Source organism: Triticum urartu, chromosome 7 (genome assembly GCF_003073215.2).
Source record: "Triticum urartu cultivar G1812 chromosome 7, Tu2.1, whole genome shotgun sequence".
In the NCBI taxonomy this organism is placed as follows: domain Eukaryota; kingdom Viridiplantae; phylum Streptophyta; class Magnoliopsida; order Poales; family Poaceae; genus Triticum; species Triticum urartu.
This window is the reverse complement of record NC_053028.1, coordinates 663,984,978-664,003,433: the sequence shown is the minus strand read 5'-3', so window position 1 is coordinate 664,003,433 and position 18,456 is coordinate 663,984,978. Positions and strand designations below refer to the sequence as shown.

Here is an 18,456-nt window from a genome sequence, read left to right as displayed (position 1 = left end):
GTTACAATTTATTTTTTCAGAAAAAAACTCGAATTTTACCAATTTTTTCTTGAGAAAAATTGCGAGTGATATCTGCACCAGAGTAGTGGACTACTTGTGGTAATCTCTACTCCTAATGTCTCAGTTGGTAGGTCGCGTTCCGGGTTTTATTTTCGTCCCACCTTACCCGGTCTTTTTTGGTACCTGCTCCCACCTCCCGCTCAGCCGCGTGGAACCAAAAAAAACCCTCAGGGCCGAGTCCCCAACCCGCCCCCACGCGCCAAAACCTCCTGTCGCACCCATCTGATACGGACAAATCGGCGACAATTAACCAGCGAAAAAAAACCGGTGAAAATTAACCAGCGAAAAAAAATCCGATAACGAATCGCACGAGCGAGGCCTTCTGCCCTCGAGCGAGCAGTCGCACGCACCAGTCGCACACCAGATCCCTTCGCCGCCCCCCTCCATCCTTCGCCATCGCAGATCCATCCCGCCGCCGCCGCTCCATCCTCTCTTCCCTCCAAGCTTGTCGCCGGCGGCGAAGCGTACGGCGCTCTATCCCTTCGCCTGCAGGAACCTATCACGCGCGCCGAGGCGAGGGCCTCGTGGACTCCGTCCGACGCCGCTTGGCCGACGACCCCGCCGCTGGGCAGGAGGAGTGTTCCGCGCCGTGAGGAACCCGCCACGCGCGTCAAGGCGAAGCGCCTCCTGGGCTCCGTCCGTTTCCAGAGCGAGCGCCCGCGAATACCTAGCTAGCCGCCGCCGTCGTGACCGTTCCAGCCACCGCCAAGGTAAGGTGCTTTCTCCATCTCAATTTCCTTCCTTCCCCATCAAGGTTAATTTGGATGCGTACTTAAGTGATTTTGGTGTTGCTCATCGGATTTGTATATGTACGTACGTGTGTCTTCGATCTACTTCGTTTGGATACGTTGTTAAGTAGTAATTCACATCTTCCCTTTTACAATACGTGCATGATCTTGTCTTGTGCCCTCGGGTTTATATATTTGCTTGCTTAACATCTATCCTACTGCCTGAAATCAGCAGTCAATTTGTTCAGGAAAAGAAATCCACTTATTAGGAAGTAAAGTGAAGCAACCATATCGATCCATCAATTTGTTCATTGTATTTTGTTTGATGTGTGATGTGCTTGTGTGGTGAGAGGCGAGGAGTGGCTTCAGGTCCCTCTCCTTTTTGCCTGACTGAGCAAGAAGAGAAGAGAAACAGTAGGAGGAATTCAGAACTGTATTTCCTCAATTCAGATTTACCTTTGTTCAGTGACAAGTTCAGACCAAGTACATTACCCAGCCGGCACACAGGCCCCACTCACACATGATTAACTCACACGCACACCTGTACCCTGCGCCACCGAACACTACATATGGAGGAGGTGGCGCCAGTGTACAGCTAAGGCACGGCGTCATGCATGACATGGTTCTGTATTCTGTATACAGTGTGATACAAATAGTTCGAACATGCTCTGAGTGTTGAAAAATTCAAATTTGGTACCGCAATTTCTCTTGAACGATTTACTTTTGTGTTTTTATTTATCCTGTATTTATTTTTCGATGCTGATATTGCAGGGTTTAACGACTGCATCAATATTGTAGGAAGAAGTGTGGAACTAGAAGCATCGGTAGAAATAGTAATGAAGGCAAGACCGACTTAGAAAAGCTTTTGTTTTTTTGTTTACTGTGTTCTTCTTACATAATTTAAGTTTTAGATCCAATGCATGAGCAGAAAATGCTAGGTTCTTAATACCTGTGAGACGATATGCAGGATAGTATATTTATTTATTTACTTAGGGAAGGAGAGAATATAATTTAGGTATAATGTACATGGTCATTTTACTTTTACTTTGACATATGCTTATGTTCCTTTTTTTGTAGCTAGATCAAACTCGGCACAGATGCACATGCACCGCGCGCCTCACTGATGTGAGGATCCATTTCCTCAATCCCCTCTTAATCTCCAACATCTCCCCCTTCCAGTGTTGGCGTACTTGACCGGAAGTGAGTGCGCGGCGGAGCAAAGCTCAGCCTGGGTCTTCATCAATGCAAGACGGGGCAGGAGGGAGCGGGAAGTTTTTCAGCCGCATGAATGTGGAAGGCGCTTGACAAATCAGAGATGTATGAAGCTTCTGCCGAGGTAATTGATGAGAGAAGCTCTCATGTTTTGTTCTTGATCCTCAAACAAAGCGACTGGTCAGCGTGTTTCTGTACTATGCCCAAATGCCCTTACATGTTTCATCTTTCATTTTTGTAGTCTTAATATATGGGTCTCATCTATTTTTGGTTGCAGATGTTTGAGAGGGGCAGCATAGACATAAGAGGGGTTCAATATTGTTAACTCACATCATCCAGACCAGGTTAGCACACATGCCATGCATATTCTACTACTTGATGTAGCCTTTCTCTTAGATGTAAGTAGTATTTTTACTGTGCTACTCTTTGATCTCGAGTAGTTTGTTCATGTATTGTTTAAGATGCCAAATAGAATTAAATGGAATATAAGTTTCAAAGTTTCATTATGACAGATGAAAAGTACACGAAGGTAAACTAATATGTCTCCTGCCACTTGTATAGTCGTGGTTGTCCTTGACTATAGTGTACTTAGGAGGAGGAGATGAACATGAAGAATGAGTTCGTAATGTGGTTGTCGTTGATTAATGGCACCCCCAGCAGCGGTGATAATGACCATGGGGAGGAGAGCACGAACATCAACAACCTCTTGGCCTTGTTGGCTTCTCCGACATCAATAACGACGACTAGCTCGCCATACAGTTGCTAGAGTGCTAAAGAATGGTCGAGAAGAACAATGGATTGTTGATGGAGCCAATCAACAAGGACGATAAGGACGGCCGCAACAGTGAGAATAAGAAGGCGGAGCTCATCGCCGTCGGCCGCCAGCTCTGCAGGGAGAAGAAGAACGACAATGCGTTAATTATAAAGAAGTCAACAATGCCACCTGGTGTGCAAAGGGTCCTAAGGTATATGTTATCCACCATTGGTATTGACCCATTAGAATATGTAAGCCCCCGATGCAACATACGGGCAATTTATATACATCGTAGCCCATAGCAACGTTGCCTGCACCATTGGAGTTGTATATATTAGAATTGAGTTATGATGGCATAATTTTTTCCGTCACAAGTTAAATGAGCATTGTGTAAAAGTCTAACTAAGTTTTCTTTCACATTCTTCTATAAATTGGAAGTCCAATATAGATTTCTCAATGTATCATTTTGGGATTATTTGACCATCGGACAATATTGCCATGCTGACCATTTCTCTTGCCTTTGCAATATCTATAGGATCTAATGTAAAAGTATAATGTGCTTCACAGATTTGTTATTTCTTTTGATTTTGCCTTGCTTGTTATTTATGCTTATAGCTTTATATGTGAGATTCTATTTGGCGACACCTTTTTCAATTGTTAGTTGAGGTGCTTCTGAGTTTATCAATCAGGTGAGGCATGTGGTGCCCTTTCGGAATGTCGTTTTCTTCTTCCTTGCATCTCAAATGCAAGCAACCATGCTTCTACCGAGGCTTAGAAGAAACGAAGATGTATGTTCCAGAACCTCTTTTATATTATTTCATCACAAAAATTTACTGCAATATTTGCTCTTTTTTGTAAATACACATGATAGACTTGAACAATCTTCTGTTATATTGCATGATGCCCAATTGATACGGTACGAGAAAAAAAAATTCTGATTGTAAGGTTTATCTTCATATAGCAACTTCCATGAAATATGTTGCAACTTCAGAAATCTAAAATGATGGTTTTAATATTAATGTCCGGGATGAGGCCATAGGTTTTTTTGATCCATATCTAATTTTCCAAAGGTTGAAGATGTCTTTACTGTCAAGTTTATAGTCATCAAATGGTCCTTCATTACCTGATTGCAGGCTGTTGTCAAGAATTTCACCCCACCCATTGCATTGGATATCACCTCTGGCTGCAGCAATAGTGTGTCAATCTAGCTCACGTGAATTGAGCTACGCAATGTCCTATTATTACTCTGTTACTCAAAGAGTTGGTATCCCTAAATAGTAAGAACAGAGAAGATTCTTAGTGAGTTATTACACGTATTTTATTCTGATCTCCTATAAAAATCTTTTGTGGTTTAGGCACAACCCATATTATGGTTCTTTTATACCAATTAAGTTCACTATTCAACGAAATTCCTTTTCACTGAAATAAGAACCACATAATGCTTACAATTGATCTGGTCAGCTAGATAACTAAATGAGTTAAAATTATGTGTACTATCTTTTGACATATGTAATGTGGGGTAGAAGACCAGTGTCTCTCGCTAGGGATTTCTGGAGGCAACATCCCTCTGATTGTATGCACTTAACTATTTTGCTTCTGGCTTCCTGCTATTGTATTTTACGTTGTCTGCAGATGCAAATTCTTTTACAACTAATCAGTCTCGGATAATACTTCAACCCAGACATCAACGGAGCAAAGAACTTGATTAAAAGGTACATTCCTGATTACCAATGCCTAGCTATTTTTCGATCTTGACTAACACAAAGGGTGCAATATGTAGGTTCAAGGAGCTCTGATGCTTTCTATGACCAAAGAATTCATTCAAGCCGGATTTTCTTTCAAGATAACAATAATGCCTAGGAGCATCCCTATCCATTGAACAATACCGGAGAGATAGAGCGCTACTGCCTTACACTTTTCAATATCCCTAGCTTTATTTTCATTATTGTGATAATTGTGGTATTTAAAAATTTAGAATGCCTTGTGCGATTATCTGTGGATTTTGCAACCCATGTAATCTCCTATTAGACTGGATATGATCAAAATAATTCAGCTTTTCATCATTGGTTGTCATCAAGTAGAGCTTATTTTGTGGATGGATGCATTGGTTTATGTTTCCAGGCTTTTAGTTTTTCCCTTATAATATTCAGTTGATTCCCGTGAGGGGCGTGGCGACCCATGCTGGACGTGTGATGAGGGGAGTGTTGTTGATGCGGTATGGGAGATGTCTCGTGGAGAGAGGGGAGGGTGAAAAAGTGGTGGATCGCAAATGTTTGGATGTGCTCGATCTAACGATTGGTATGCATGCTTCAATAATAGTACTTACTTATGTTATGTGAGGAATAATGTAAGATGCAGTGAAACATGGTGGGCATGGCTTCATGACAGACCTGGCGGACAGATATCAAGGGTGATGTTGAGGCCGGCGGCGAAATAAATGGCCAAATGGGGCTCCTCAATGCAAGTGAGAAGGCTGATTGATTCCCGTGGAGCAATGCAATGTTGCATCAGAATGTATTGGGTTCCATTTTCGGGCAGAGAAGAAGTGATTAAGGCATGTGCACGATTTATTTGTTCATTCATTTAATCCTTCCTTATTTCACTCAACTTAGATTCATTAACTTTTGCACTTGCTCATGATTGATGGATTGAGAAATTTAGTGACATTAATTGCAATGAGGACTATCATATATCCATAAAACTCAGATTTTTTTTCAATAGAACATGATCATGATGAGCCAGTAAGATTTTTGATTTTTTTAAAATGCCCGTGGCAACGCGGTGGGGATAAGGGATGTGTGATGTGCTTGTGTGGTGAGAGGGGAGGAGTGGCTTTTCCTTTTTGTCGGAGGCTGTTCATATTTGTCTATTCTATTTTTAAATTCAAGATACATACAACTATTTATCATCATTATAATCAAGATAATAAATATTTATTTATTCCAGTATGTGTTGAGTTATTTTGTTTTTGATTTTAATATGCTCTCATGGAATGGTAAAAAATTGGTTCATCCAATTTACAAGTGGAGTACTCTATGTTTGCACGTTCTTACATTTTTCATGTGAAACCTTCATGCTAACTGTATGAAGTACTCATGCAGGATGGTTACAAGTCAATGAAGATTTTTTTTACTATAATTGCTCAAGTACTGTGCGAAGGAAGCTGAAGACAATATTCTTGATATTTTAGGAGATGCAAGTGAAGTGGAATAATGAAAATACATTGCACCAAGTACATTTTTCGATTGTTACTGTAAATTTTTTCTAAACATGTGAAATTGGAAGTGCATTATGCTTATTTATGCAATCAGAAAAAAAATTAAAAGGCCCGTGGCAACGCACGGGCATTGTACTAGTAATATAGAACACCTCGCTTAGTCAAAACACAAAGGGCAATGCAGTTGGTCAGTGGGGATGGCACATTCGTCTAGTAGACGTTTGATATAAGTAGAATATAATTGAAAGGAACAAAATTTGTGGTGGGTCTTTTTCTATACTCCCTCCGTCCAGGTGCATAGGGCGCATAAGAAAAAGCTCTGCGATTCAGGTGGGTTGAGATTGGACGAGAGCGCGCGCAGGTTTCCCTCAAAATCGAAACTGAATTTGAAAATTAATCCTGTCATTAGTGTTGGAAGGAGCGTCACGGGAACATGCAGCATGCATGATTGCTTTCACACGGGAAAAGAGGCGGTACAGAGAAGAGAGAAGAAGCAACATGCATGCTGTTTGCTTTCACACCGGAGATTACTAGGAGGTGGACCGGTGGGAGATTAGGAGAAGGAGCACGTCCTGGTGGAGCGAACAGAAAAAAACGAGATGATTTAGATAAACGAGGAGCATTTAATTGAATTACGTCTAACACTTTTGGAATTTTAGGATTCTCTTAGGTGCCTTATGCACCTGAACGGAGGGAGTACATTATTGCATGTTGAGGTGGGCTTTATCCTATTCATAATTTTATTGTGAGGTGGCATGATTGCATGTTGATATAAATAAATTAATGAGGAACAAAATGAGTGTTGTGGTGGGTCTTTTTCTATACATTATTGCATGTTGAGGTGGGCCTTATCTTATTCATAATTTTATTGTGAGGTGGCATGATTGCATGTTGATATAAATAAATTAATAAGGACGGTTCTCTTAGGTATACTAGTCAATGTGTACATGCAATGCACGTTAATTTAAAAGTATATTAAGTGCATGTGGATATTAAGTAGGATATTATTTGCGTGTTATTATGTGATTAGCACTATATTTGACATAAAATTAACTACACGCTAAACGTGCTGAGCGCTCGACATTGAAGCAGTTTAAGTCATTGGATTGACTTGATTTGATGATGGAGATTAATTGGATCTGTCTCTTTGGGTCTTTTTATATATACCAATATAAAAGGAAAAAATAAAATGAAAGAAAAATCAGAGGGAAAAAGGAAATAGAAAAAAACAGACGAAAAAGCGAAGGCTACATGTGTCGGCGGAAGCCGGTACGGCAAATCCATTGCCTGAGGGCAGAAGCCCCCAAATGGGCAAGTTGCCGACACGTGTGTCCATGGACCGAGCCCAAGAGTGGTGCGGCTGTTTTTCATTAGTATTTTCTTCTTTTTACGCTGCTTCCTCTTGAGTTTTCTTGGGAGAACCTTTTTTATATTTAGTTTATTTTCCTGTGGTTTTTGAGTTTAAAAAAACATAAGTATGTTTTTAAATACAGAAACATATTTTAAGTTACATGTGTATGAACACTTTTATAGAAGGCCCGAGCACCATCTAAAATTACAATAACTTTTGCACAAAAATATGGACACTTATTTTAATTACATGAACATTTAGAAGAAGTGAGAAAACCTTTTGTACTACACAAACAATGTTTTCTCAAATGCTTGAATAAGTTACATGAGTATTTTAAAAATCGATACATGAATTTTTTGTTAAAACACGTGAACTCTCTTTTCAAGGCACATGATCATTTTTTTAGATACATGAGCACTATTTCGCTTACCTTTTTATTAAAAAAAACAATGTGTATAAAGCTTGTAAAATTGTAGATACATTTACAAAAGTATACATAAAAAAGAGAAAGGTTGAAATGATGACTAGCATTAACATAGCATCATTGTGTAAAGACGAGGTTAGCGAGCACACTAGGTTAGGAGGCTGGCCCCCACTGAAGAAGGTTGGCTTTTCAGGCAATGAGGAAGGTTGGCTGGTCGGCCAGCACGGAGGGGGGGTAGGGGTGGGGGAGCTAAATGTGCTGAATAGGTGGCCCTAAAACTTGGGGACCCTGTTCTGTCGCACGGGTTGCACGCCCTTAGAGGAGGCTGGGAACCTAGACACTACAAGACATATATGAATGCTCAAGCGCATGGGCTTACTAGATAAAATATATAATACTGTTCATATATTAAAATAGAAAATAAAATATATTTTGAAAATAATTAGGAGGATAAGTAAGACAAAACTAGAAATAAGAAATAAAAATGACAATTTAATTTCTTATTATGAATAGTACTTATTTTTAAATTAAGTTCAAAAAAGGTAAGAATTTTTTTCCGGGTGAAAAAATTATTTTCTTACCTTCTTTTTTACTAATAGAAATTAACAATTTGTTCTGTATACAAACTCCATGTTAAATCCTTTTTTTTGTGAATCCATGTTAAATCTGAATGGATAAATTTGGAAATACTGATAAATGGATACAGAATACAGTCATTTACAAAACAAAGCTATTCTGTATTCATATGGAGAGTCACTCTATGAGTTTAGTTTGGACTAAAACTGAAAGCAAAATAAAGTTTCTGAAAGGGACACCCTTTAGCAATTATTGTAAAACGCAATGCCTTATTCACGGCTTAACGGCCATGGGCATAGAAGCAAGTAACAATGGCAGACAACATCATACATTTAATTGGAGGAATGAAATACAAATGCTAGGGGGATCACTTATTCAAACCAATTAACTACACAAAATCATGAGAACGTTGTTGAAGGAAAGTGTGTTGAAATGAATCATCAAATGCCCTTGACCGTCTCCAACAGAAGGTATATCATATCCGGACATCCCTCACGCATCTTCGGAATCAGATGTGCACAATGCTCAAAAAATCTATTCGTCGGTCTTCTTATCAACGTTGACAATGATCACTTGACAATTAGGGTGGACCTTCCCAGCAGCCTTCCTGACTGCAGTAATTGCCGCTGTAGCACCTGCATCCTGCGGCAAAAACTCGATGTGCACAATATTTTTCTTGGTTTTCTTTTGTTTTTTCTTTCCTTTTTGTTTCTTTGTCATTTTTATAGGTTTTTTCAACACATGTTTACTAATTTCTCAGTACACAATGTATATATTTTTAGAGCACACATGAAACATTTTTCTAATAACGCTTTACATTTTTCAAATACATGATGTACAGTTTTTAAACTAGATGTTTTGAAAAACAAATCGAATATACTGTTACATTTTAAAATCGAGTACATTTTATACATGTTATTAATGGCAATCATTTTTTTAAACTACGTGGACATTCTCTTACATTATATATTTTTTTTTGAAAAATTCACGTACATTTGTTTGGAATCACGTGACGTGCATTATGTAAATGGATATAAAGATTTTTCACCCTACATGAACAATTTTTACATTGCACATCACATTTTAGAAAAAAATAAACAAATTTTTACATTACACAAACATTTGTTTTACATTGTATAAACATTTTCTAAATTTTCCTATATTTTTTTAAACACATGAACATTTTTTTCGTTGTCTCGGACATTTTTTTAAGTTATCAACATTTTTATAAACTGCACTAACAATTTTTTATAAATTTTTATAATTTTTGAATTCGTTTTTTTACTTCTTAAGTAAATTGAAGTTTTTGAAATATATGCATTTAAAATGTAAACAAAATGAAAAAGAAAAAAACTCATGTGACATCAGCATGACGAGCCACGTCCTACAGGCCGAGCCACAACCGGCACATAGCCACTTATGACGTTACATAATATATCTGGATATGCATATACTTATTGGATGGATAAAAGATACAACAATGTTTATATATATGAAATTATAAAATAAAAATAGTTTAATATAAAATCATTAGTAGGGGCCTTCCCTACTGTTTTTTCCAAAAAAAATCATTAGTAGGATCAATAATACAACACTAGAAACTAAGAAATAGAAAGAAAGTAACAATTTAATTTCTTGTTATGTAGACAAAGAATAATACTCTATTTTTTTATAGAGAGTTCTATAAAAAAGGTAAGAAAATATTTTGGTGAATGAAGAGAAATTCACAACTTATTTTGTATATGAACCACTCCATCTTAAATCATTTTTTTGTTCAAATATTTTTCACTGATATGAAGTGTAAAAAAATCATTTATATCTAAAAGTATTCACACAAGATCCATATAGAGTTCATAAATAATTGCATTTGAGAATAATGACTTATGGATACATAATACATTCATTTATAAATGAGGTATTCACACGAAGTCCATACAGGGTCACTTTGCTTGTTTAGTTCAGGCTGGAACTGAAAGCGAAATAAAGTTTCTGAAAAAATACACCCTCCCATGAAAACACCTTAGCAATTACTGTAAAACACAAATGCATTCTTCACCAAAACATCATACATTTGGTTTATGGAATGACAATACCGAGTTCTAGGGGCATCACTTATTCAAGAACCAATTCACTACACAAATCATGAGAACAATGTTGAAGGAGGTGTGTTGAAATGAATCATCAAATGCCCTTGACTGCCCACAGCAGAAGGTATATCACATCCGGACATCCCTCATGCTTGCTCGGAATCAGATATGCACAATGCTCCAAAACTCTATTGGTCGGTCTTCTTATCAACGTTCACGATGATCACTTGACAATTAGGGTGGACCTTCTCAGCAACCTTCTTGACTGCAGCAATTGCTGCTGCAGCACCCGCATCATGCTGCGAAAACTCGATGAGCATATGCTTCAGGCCTGACAGATGCTCAACGCCAGACACACCACTCGACTCCTTTGAAAGGCCTTCTTCAAACTTTAGCTCAAGCACTTCAACCTTCGATAAAGCGTCGGCCACAAAGGTCACTGATGACAAGCTGCACCTTATCGAAAGCTTCTTAAGACTCTGAAATCCATCACTCGGAAATGCGACTTGTTTCTTATCCTCAGACATCCGAGGAACATTACAAAATAATTCCAGTTCCCGCAAGCTTGCCATTTCACTGAGCTCTTGAATGATATCCGCATCAGCACTCTTCCCGATATTGCTGCACGAAAGTGTCAGCAGTGACTTCATCTTGGTTATCCCACTCGGCAACTTGGCGTTCCCGGCGAGCAAATGCATTAACTTTTCCAGCCTGAGAATGCTGGGAGGCAGCTCTTTCACCTTTGTGGATCTCACATCCAGTGTCTCCAGGCATCTTAGCTCTCCGATCTGTGTAGGGAGCTCACTGACATCTGTTCCCTTGAGGTTTAAGTATCTCAGAAGCAGCAGTTTGTAGAGACCATCAAGGCACAGTGGACCTTGACAGCCTTCAAGGTCAAGAACCCGCAGTACACTGAGTTCATTCAGACGAGGCGTGCGACCGGTGTGAGAAAATACGGTGATCGAGCGAGCACGAGACACTTTTGCCCCATCAATTTGTGCAGCAGCCTGATCATGCTTACCACTATTAAGTAAAGACAGCCGTCGGACAGTGCCATTACCAGGTGGGACATCTTGCTGTTGAGCATGTACCAGAGCAACAAAGTTGTCTTCCATGGACTTGCAAATGATGAAATCGTGTATTACTGGATGAAGAACGTAGCTCCTGTGGGTTCCATCATGATTCAGCTGTGATGGTTGGATTAAGTTTCTGCCAATGAGCTCACAGATGTAGTTTCTCGCTGTTTCCTCCATGCTTGTGCCACGTTGTTCATTGATGAACCCTTCTGCAACCCAACGTCTCGCAAGACGCTCTATTTCGATCTCATGGTTCTCGGGAAATATGCTTAGGTGCAATAGGCATGCCTTGAGATTGGCAGGAAGATCACTGTAGCTGAGTTTGATGATCTGTTTCATCCTTTGTAGTTCTGAATTTGTCCGCCATTCCAGTCCTGACCGCTCAAATTCATCTCTTGTGCGCGCCTTGCTGGCTAGCAAGCCACCCACGCTCACTATAGCGAGTGGCAAACCACCACACTTTCTCATGATCTGAGCTGAGACATCCTTCAAATGGGCAGGGCAGGCACCCACACTCCCAAAAGTTCTTTGGGTAAACAAGGTTTCAGCATCGGCTTCGTCAAGAAGACAAGTCTTGTAAACATGGGCACCTGCACCTGCTTTTGCAACGGCCTCAATTCTTGTTGTAGTGATTATGCGACTCCCGAGATTGTTCTCCGGAAAACAGTGTTTGATTATCCCCCAGGTTTGAACATTCCATAAATCATCAACCATAACAAGATACCTGCTTAATGACACGAGGGAAATCATCAATCATAATCAGAGAGTATACATGTATCTGAACCAAGAGGAAGCAGGGCTGGAGATAATTTTTCAGTATAATAACACTGTACTGGAGCAAAATTTCAGTATAAATGGTGGTCGATGATTGTCAATCCAGCAACTTTTATCAGCAAGCAAATAGAGTACCTCTTATCTTGCAGATGCTGCCTCAGCCTCCCAATCAACTGATTCACATCGCCAGCATCACCTCGTCCTCTGCTGTCCACTTGGGACAGCATATCGCCGAGCACCTTGGCGACGTCGGAGCTCCGGCCGACCGAAACCAACGCGCGGCACTTGAACCCCGCGCCAACCAACCGATACACCTCCCTGGCAAGCGTCGTCTTCCCGGAGCCGGCCATCCCGACGATGGACACGACCTTGAGGCCGTCCGAGCCCTGTCCGGTCACCATCCCCGCCACCTCGTCCCGCGGCCCGTCCATGCCGACGAGGCCGGCGCTGTCGGCGTAGAGCGCGAAGAGGCGGGGGTCGACGGCGGGCGCGTGATGGGACGGCATCTGCGGGCCGAGGCTGTAGCGCTTCCGCAGCTCGCTCACCTCGACGACGCGCGCCCGGAGCTCCTTGAGCTCGGTGGCGATGACGTGGCGGTCGGGGATGGTGGTGAGCCGGCGGATCCAGCGGGATAAGCGGTGGGAGGTGGCGGCGTCGGCGCCGTGGGCGCCGGCGTCGACGCGGTGGGCGAAGAGGTCGACCCAGTCCTCGATGTCGAAGGCGAGGTCGCGGACCTGGGCGATCCAGCTGGTGGTCTGGACGTCGGGCTCCTCGAGGGCCTCGCAGCGGAGCACGGCGGCGTTCATCGTCCTCAGCTCGGCCTGGAAGAAAGCGACGTCCCCGCGGGCGCCGGAGAGCAGCTCGTACTCCTGCTGCAGCAGCTCGCCCAGCTTGCCCGGCAGCGCCTCCACCATGCCCGACAGCGCGCCCACCGCGATCTCCATCCCGCCGGTCTGTTGAGAACAGAGCGGCCTCCTCTGGATCTGGATCTGTGGACTGTGCGTGTCGCCGGCGGCGAGAACGAGGATGGGCGTGGACCTGAGGGAGACTGAGAGGCCACCAAGTCTTCGTCGCCTGGTGGCGCCAATGATTTTTTGGCTGTAATTATTCACACTCCACAGCAGCATCATCAACGGAATAGAAAATCTTAGAAAAAGACGTCTTGATTTGGTCAACAACGAGCAAAGGCACTCCCGATTATTGGGCCGGCCCAATACTTGTCTGACATTTTTTTACTACTCCAGATAACCATGTGTTCTAAGAAAAGTAAAATAAATCATGTCCTAATAAAAACTTGATAATATTTAGAATGAACGTAGAGAAAATGTTCGAGTTTTCCTACGTACTCCCTCCTTAGTTTAAGGACGCCGATAAGTATCACACGTGTAGGCGTTAGAGAGTCTGTCCACATATTTTGTGTGATGTATAAGAGGAACAACCCATACACCTACGTGTAGCCAAAAACAAGTAATGCACACACACCTCTTTTTCCCCCTCCCGATCCCTCTCACACGCGTGCGTGTGGGCGAAATAGATAACGCCCACACGCCCCGTACGTCAAGCCTCGTACCTCGTGGTCCAGCACGTCCCGCGTGACAGTCACCGCACGCCCGCAGTTTCCATGGTCCAGACCCTCGTCCATGTTCGTTTAACTGTAGTTGCCATGTCGGACAACTACAGTTACCATGGTTGCTCAAGTGCAGTTGCCATCTCATGTCAAAAGTTCCAGATGTCATTTTTGGGCAACTGCGGCTGTTGCCATATATGGTCTGTTTACTATAGTTGCCATGATTTGAAAACGTTAGGGGTTTGCCACCTACTAACACTAGGCAGTTGCCATGTATGGTCTGGTTTTACTACAGTTGCCATAATTTGAAAACCTTAGGAGTTGCCACCTACTAACACTAGACAGTTGCCGTGTAGCGCTACAAAAAGACATGACAAAACAACATGTTCGAGTAAAAAAAAGAGTTGCCATCTGCTTACAAGCACACACTAGGCCAGTTGCCGTGTACCCTGTAAAATACATGGCAACTGCCATGTTCGGGTAAAAAAAAGAGTTGCCACCTGCTTATAAAGCACATTAGGGTAGTTGCCATGTACACTGCAAAATACATGGCGTGTGGCAACTTGGGTGTGGGAGATGAAACGGGCGTGTGGGCGAGATGGCAAATGCCCACACACCAGCCCTTGTGCGTGAGTGGAAAGTGGCGTGTGGGCGAACTGCTGAACGCCCACACATCAGCCCATCTCATGTGGTGAAACGGCCGTGTGGGCGACCGGGTAAATGCCCACACATCAGCCCAGTCATACGTGGCACTAGAAACATGCCAAGATTCGTGCGTTTACAAACGGACACGGATCAACGCGTGTGGACGAGATGCAAACGCCCACATGTGTGGGCGTTAGTGTTTTCGTAGTTTAAAGCTGCGGCGCTTATTTTAAATCAGAAGAAGTAGTACATATATAAATAAATATTACACCTATATGTGACATAAATGTTCCATTGAATAATAGAAATAGTCATGCTCTCATATGAGTTCATTTTCTTATTGGAGAAGTGTGCGAAAGGACCCAGACTGGATTAGATATTACTAGAAACAATACAACCACATTTTACACATGGAAACAATAAAAACCAAAAATTATAGACAAGTCCCTATATTTCTGGAGAGCACTCCATATCACAAAACTAACTTGGAATTCGAATATAATCAAAGACTCCAGCACATAAATAGTCTAGATGTCGTCGGGGATGAACCCATGATACGTCTCCAATGTATCTATCCTTTTTGATTGCTCCATACTATATTATCTACCGTTTTGGACTATATTGGGCTTTATTTTCCACTTTTATATTATTTTTGGAACTAACCTATTAACCGGAGGCCCAGCTCAGAATTGCTGTTTTTTTGCCTATTTCAGTGTTTCGGAGAAACAGAATATCAAACGGAGTCCAAACGGAATGAAACCTTCGGAAACGTGATTTTCTCATCAGATAAGATCCAGGAGACTTGGACCCTCCGTCAAGAAAGCCACGAGGCGGCCACGAGGGTGGAGGGTGCGCCCCCTGCCTCGTGGGCCCATCGAAGCTCCACCGACGTACTTCTTCCTCCTATATATACCTACGTATCCCCAAACGATCGGGGACGGAGCCAAAAACCTAATTCCACCACCGCAACTTTCTGTATCCACGAGATCCCATCTTGGGGCCTGTTCCGGAGCTCCGCCGGAGGGGGCATCGATCACGGAGCGCTTCTACATCATCATCCAAGCCCCTCCGATGAAGTGTGAGTAGTTTATTTCATACCTACGGGTCCATAGTTAGTAGCTAGATGGCTTCTTCTCTTTTTTTGGATCTCAATACAATGTTCTCCCCCTCTCTTGTGGAGATCTATTCGATGTAATCTTCTTTTTGCGGTGTGTTTGTTGAGACCGATGAATTATGGGTTTATGATCAAGTCTATCTATGGATAATATTTGAATCTTCTCTGAATTCTTTTATGTATGATTGGTTATCTTTGCAAGTCTCTTTGAATTATCAGTTTGGTTTGGCCTACTAGATTGGTTTTTCTTGCCATGGGAGAAGTGCTTAGCTTTGGGTTCGATCTTGCGGTGTCCTTTCCCAGTGACAGAAGGGGCAGCAATGCACGTATTGTATTGTTACCATCGAGGATAACAGTTGGGGAACGTAGTAATTTCAAAAAAATTCCTACGCACACGCAAGATCATGGTGATGCATAGCAACGAGAGGGGAGAGTGTGATCTACGTACCCTTGTAGATCGACAACGAAAGCGTTTGGTTGATGTAGTCGTACGTCTCCACGGCCTGACCGATCAAGCACCGAAACTACGGCACCTCCGAGTTCTAGCACACGTTCAGCTCGATGACGATCCCCGGACTCCGATCCTGCAAAGTGTCGGGGAAGAGTTCCGTCAGCATGACGGTGTGGTGACAATCTTGATGCACTACCGTCGCAGGGCTTCGCCTAAGCACCGCTACAATATTATCGAGGACTATGGTGGAAGGGGGCACCGCACACGGCTAAGAATATGATCACGTGGATCAACTTGTGTGTCAAGGGGTGCCCCCTGTGTTGGGGAACGTTGCAGAAAACAAAAATTTTCCTACGGTTTCACCAAGATCCATCTATGAGTTCATCTAGCAACGAGTGATTGGATTGCATCTACATACCTTTGTAGATCACGCGCGGAAGCATTCAAAGAACGGGGATGAGGAAGACGTACTCGACGTGATCCAAATCACCGGAGATCCTAGCGCCGAACGGACGGCACCTCCGTGTTCAACACACGTACGGTCAGCATGACGTCTCCTCCTTCTTGATCCAGCAAGGGGGAAGGAGAGGTTGATGAAGATCCAGCAGCACGACGGCGTGGTGGTGGATGCAGGGCGTCACAGTAGCAGGGCTTCGCCGTATACTGCGAGAGAGAGAGGTGTAGCAGGGGAGAGGGAGGCGCCAAGACTCAAGGTCTATCTGCCCCCTCCCTCCCCCCCTTTATATAGGCTCCCCTAGGGGGGCGCCGGCCCTAGGAGATGGGATCTCCTAGGGGGGGCGGCGGCCAAGGGTGGAGTAGCCCCCAAGGCAAGGTGGGGCGCCCCCCCACCCCTAGGGTTCCAACCCTAGGCGCATGGGGTGGGCCTAGGGGGGCGCACCAGCCCACTATGGGCTAGTTCCCCTCCCCACTTTGGCCCATGGGGCCCTCCGGGATGGGTGGCCCCACCCGGTGGACCCCCGGGACCCTTCCGCTGGTCCCGGTACAATACCGGTGACCCCGAAACTCTCCCGGTGGCCGAAACTGCACTTCCTATATATAATTCTTCACCTCCGGGACCATTCCGGAACTCCTCGTGACGTCCAGGATCTCATCCGGGACTCCGAACAACTTTCGGGTTACTGCATATTCATATCTCTACAACTCTAGCGTCATCGAACCTTAAGTGTGTAGACCCTACGGGTTCGGGAGACATGTAGACATGACCGAGACGGCTCTCCAGTCAATAACCAACATCGGGATCTGGATACCCATGTTGGCTCCCACATGCTCCTCGATGATCTCAACGGATGAACCACGATGTCGAGGATTCAAGCAACCCCGTATACAATTCCCTTTGTCAATCGGTATGCTACTTGCCCGAGATTCGATCGTCGGTATCCCAATACCTCGTTCAATCTCGTTACCGGCAAGTCACTTTACTCGTACCGTAATGCATGATCTCGTGACCAGACACTTGGTCACTTTGAGCTCATTATGATGATGCATTACCGAGTGGGCCCAGAGATACCTCTCCGTCATACGGAGTGACAAATGCCAGTCTTGATCCGTGTCAACCCAACAGACTCTTTCGGAGATACCCGTAGTATACCTTTATAGTCACCCAGTTACGTTGTGACGTTTGGTATACCCAGAGCACTCCTACGGTATCCGGGAGTTACACGATCTCATGGTCTAAGGAAAAGATACTTGACATTGGAATAACTCTAGCAAACGAACTATACGATCTTGTGCTATGTTTAGGATTGGGTCTTGTCCATCACATCATTCTCCTAATGATGTGATCTCGTTATCAATGACATCCAATGTCCATAGTCAGGAAACCATGACTATCTGTTGATCAACGAGCTAGTCAACTAGAGGCTTACTAGGGACATGTTGGTGTCTAAGTATTCACACATGTATTACGATTTCCGGATAACACAATTATAGCATGAATAAAAGACAATTATCATGAACAAGGAAATATAATAATAATCCTTTTATTATTGCCTCTAGGGCATATTTCCAATAGTCTCCCACTTGCACTAGAGTCAATAATCTAGTTACATTGTGATGAATCGAACACCCATGGAATTCTGGTGTTGATCATGTTTTGCTCTAGGGAGAGGTTTAGTCAACGGATCTGCTACATTCAGGTCCGTATGTACTTTACAAATATCTATGTCTCCATCTTGAACATTTTCACGAATGGAGTTGAAGCGACGCTTGATGTGCCTTGTCTTCTTGTGAAACCTGGGCTCCTTGGCAAGAGCAATAACTCCAGTGTTGTCACAGAAGAGCTTGATCGGCCCCAATGCATTGGGTATGACTCCTAGGTCGGTGATGAACTCCTTCACCCAAATTGCTTCATGTGCTGCCTCCGAGGCTGCCATGTACTCCGCTTCACATGTAGATCCCGC

The 18,456-nt window shown here is 43.1% G+C and overlaps 1 protein-coding gene and 1 long non-coding RNA gene across 7 annotated transcripts; one reads left to right on the top strand and one right to left on the bottom strand.

Moving 5' to 3' along the window:
- Window positions 1-375: 375 nt before the first annotated feature.
- LOC125518844 lies at window positions 376-4,817 on the top strand. 6 transcript variants are annotated; one of them, XR_007288146.1, is made up of 7 exons: window positions 376-770; window positions 1,866-2,124; window positions 2,278-2,344; window positions 2,562-2,965; window positions 3,416-3,542; window positions 3,888-4,466; window positions 4,535-4,817. It is a non-coding gene; the product is annotated as an uncharacterized LOC125518844 (long non-coding RNA). The 6 variants fall into 6 exon arrangements; XR_007288148.1 differs by having other exon boundaries at window positions 1,968-2,124; window positions 2,562-3,542; XR_007288145.1 differs by having other exon boundaries at window positions 1,870-2,124; window positions 2,562-3,542.
- A 5,350-nt stretch (window positions 4,818-10,167) lies between these two features.
- LOC125519670 (disease resistance protein PIK6-NP-like) lies at window positions 10,168-13,367 on the bottom strand. Its single transcript, XM_048684401.1, has 2 exons — window positions 12,395-13,367; window positions 10,168-12,209 (listed from the first exon to the last, which is right to left on the bottom strand). Exons 1-2 carry the CDS (start codon window positions 13,201-13,203, stop codon window positions 10,598-10,600), a joined length of 2,421 nt encoding a protein of 806 aa, XP_048540358.1. The 5' UTR covers window positions 13,204-13,367; the 3' UTR covers window positions 10,168-10,597.
- Window positions 13,368-18,456: the final 5,089 nt, after the last annotated feature.

Excerpts from the sequence above, each read along its gene's own strand:
- LOC125519670 (XM_048684401.1), bottom strand. The coding sequence starts at position 13,203 with ATGGAGATCGCGGTGGGCGCGCTGTCGGGCATGGTGGAGGCGCTGCCG. Across the intron at positions 12,210-12,394 it reads CAGCATCTGCAAGATAAGAG|GTATCTTGTTATGGTTGATG; the intron begins GTACTCTATTTG and ends GTCATTAAGCAG.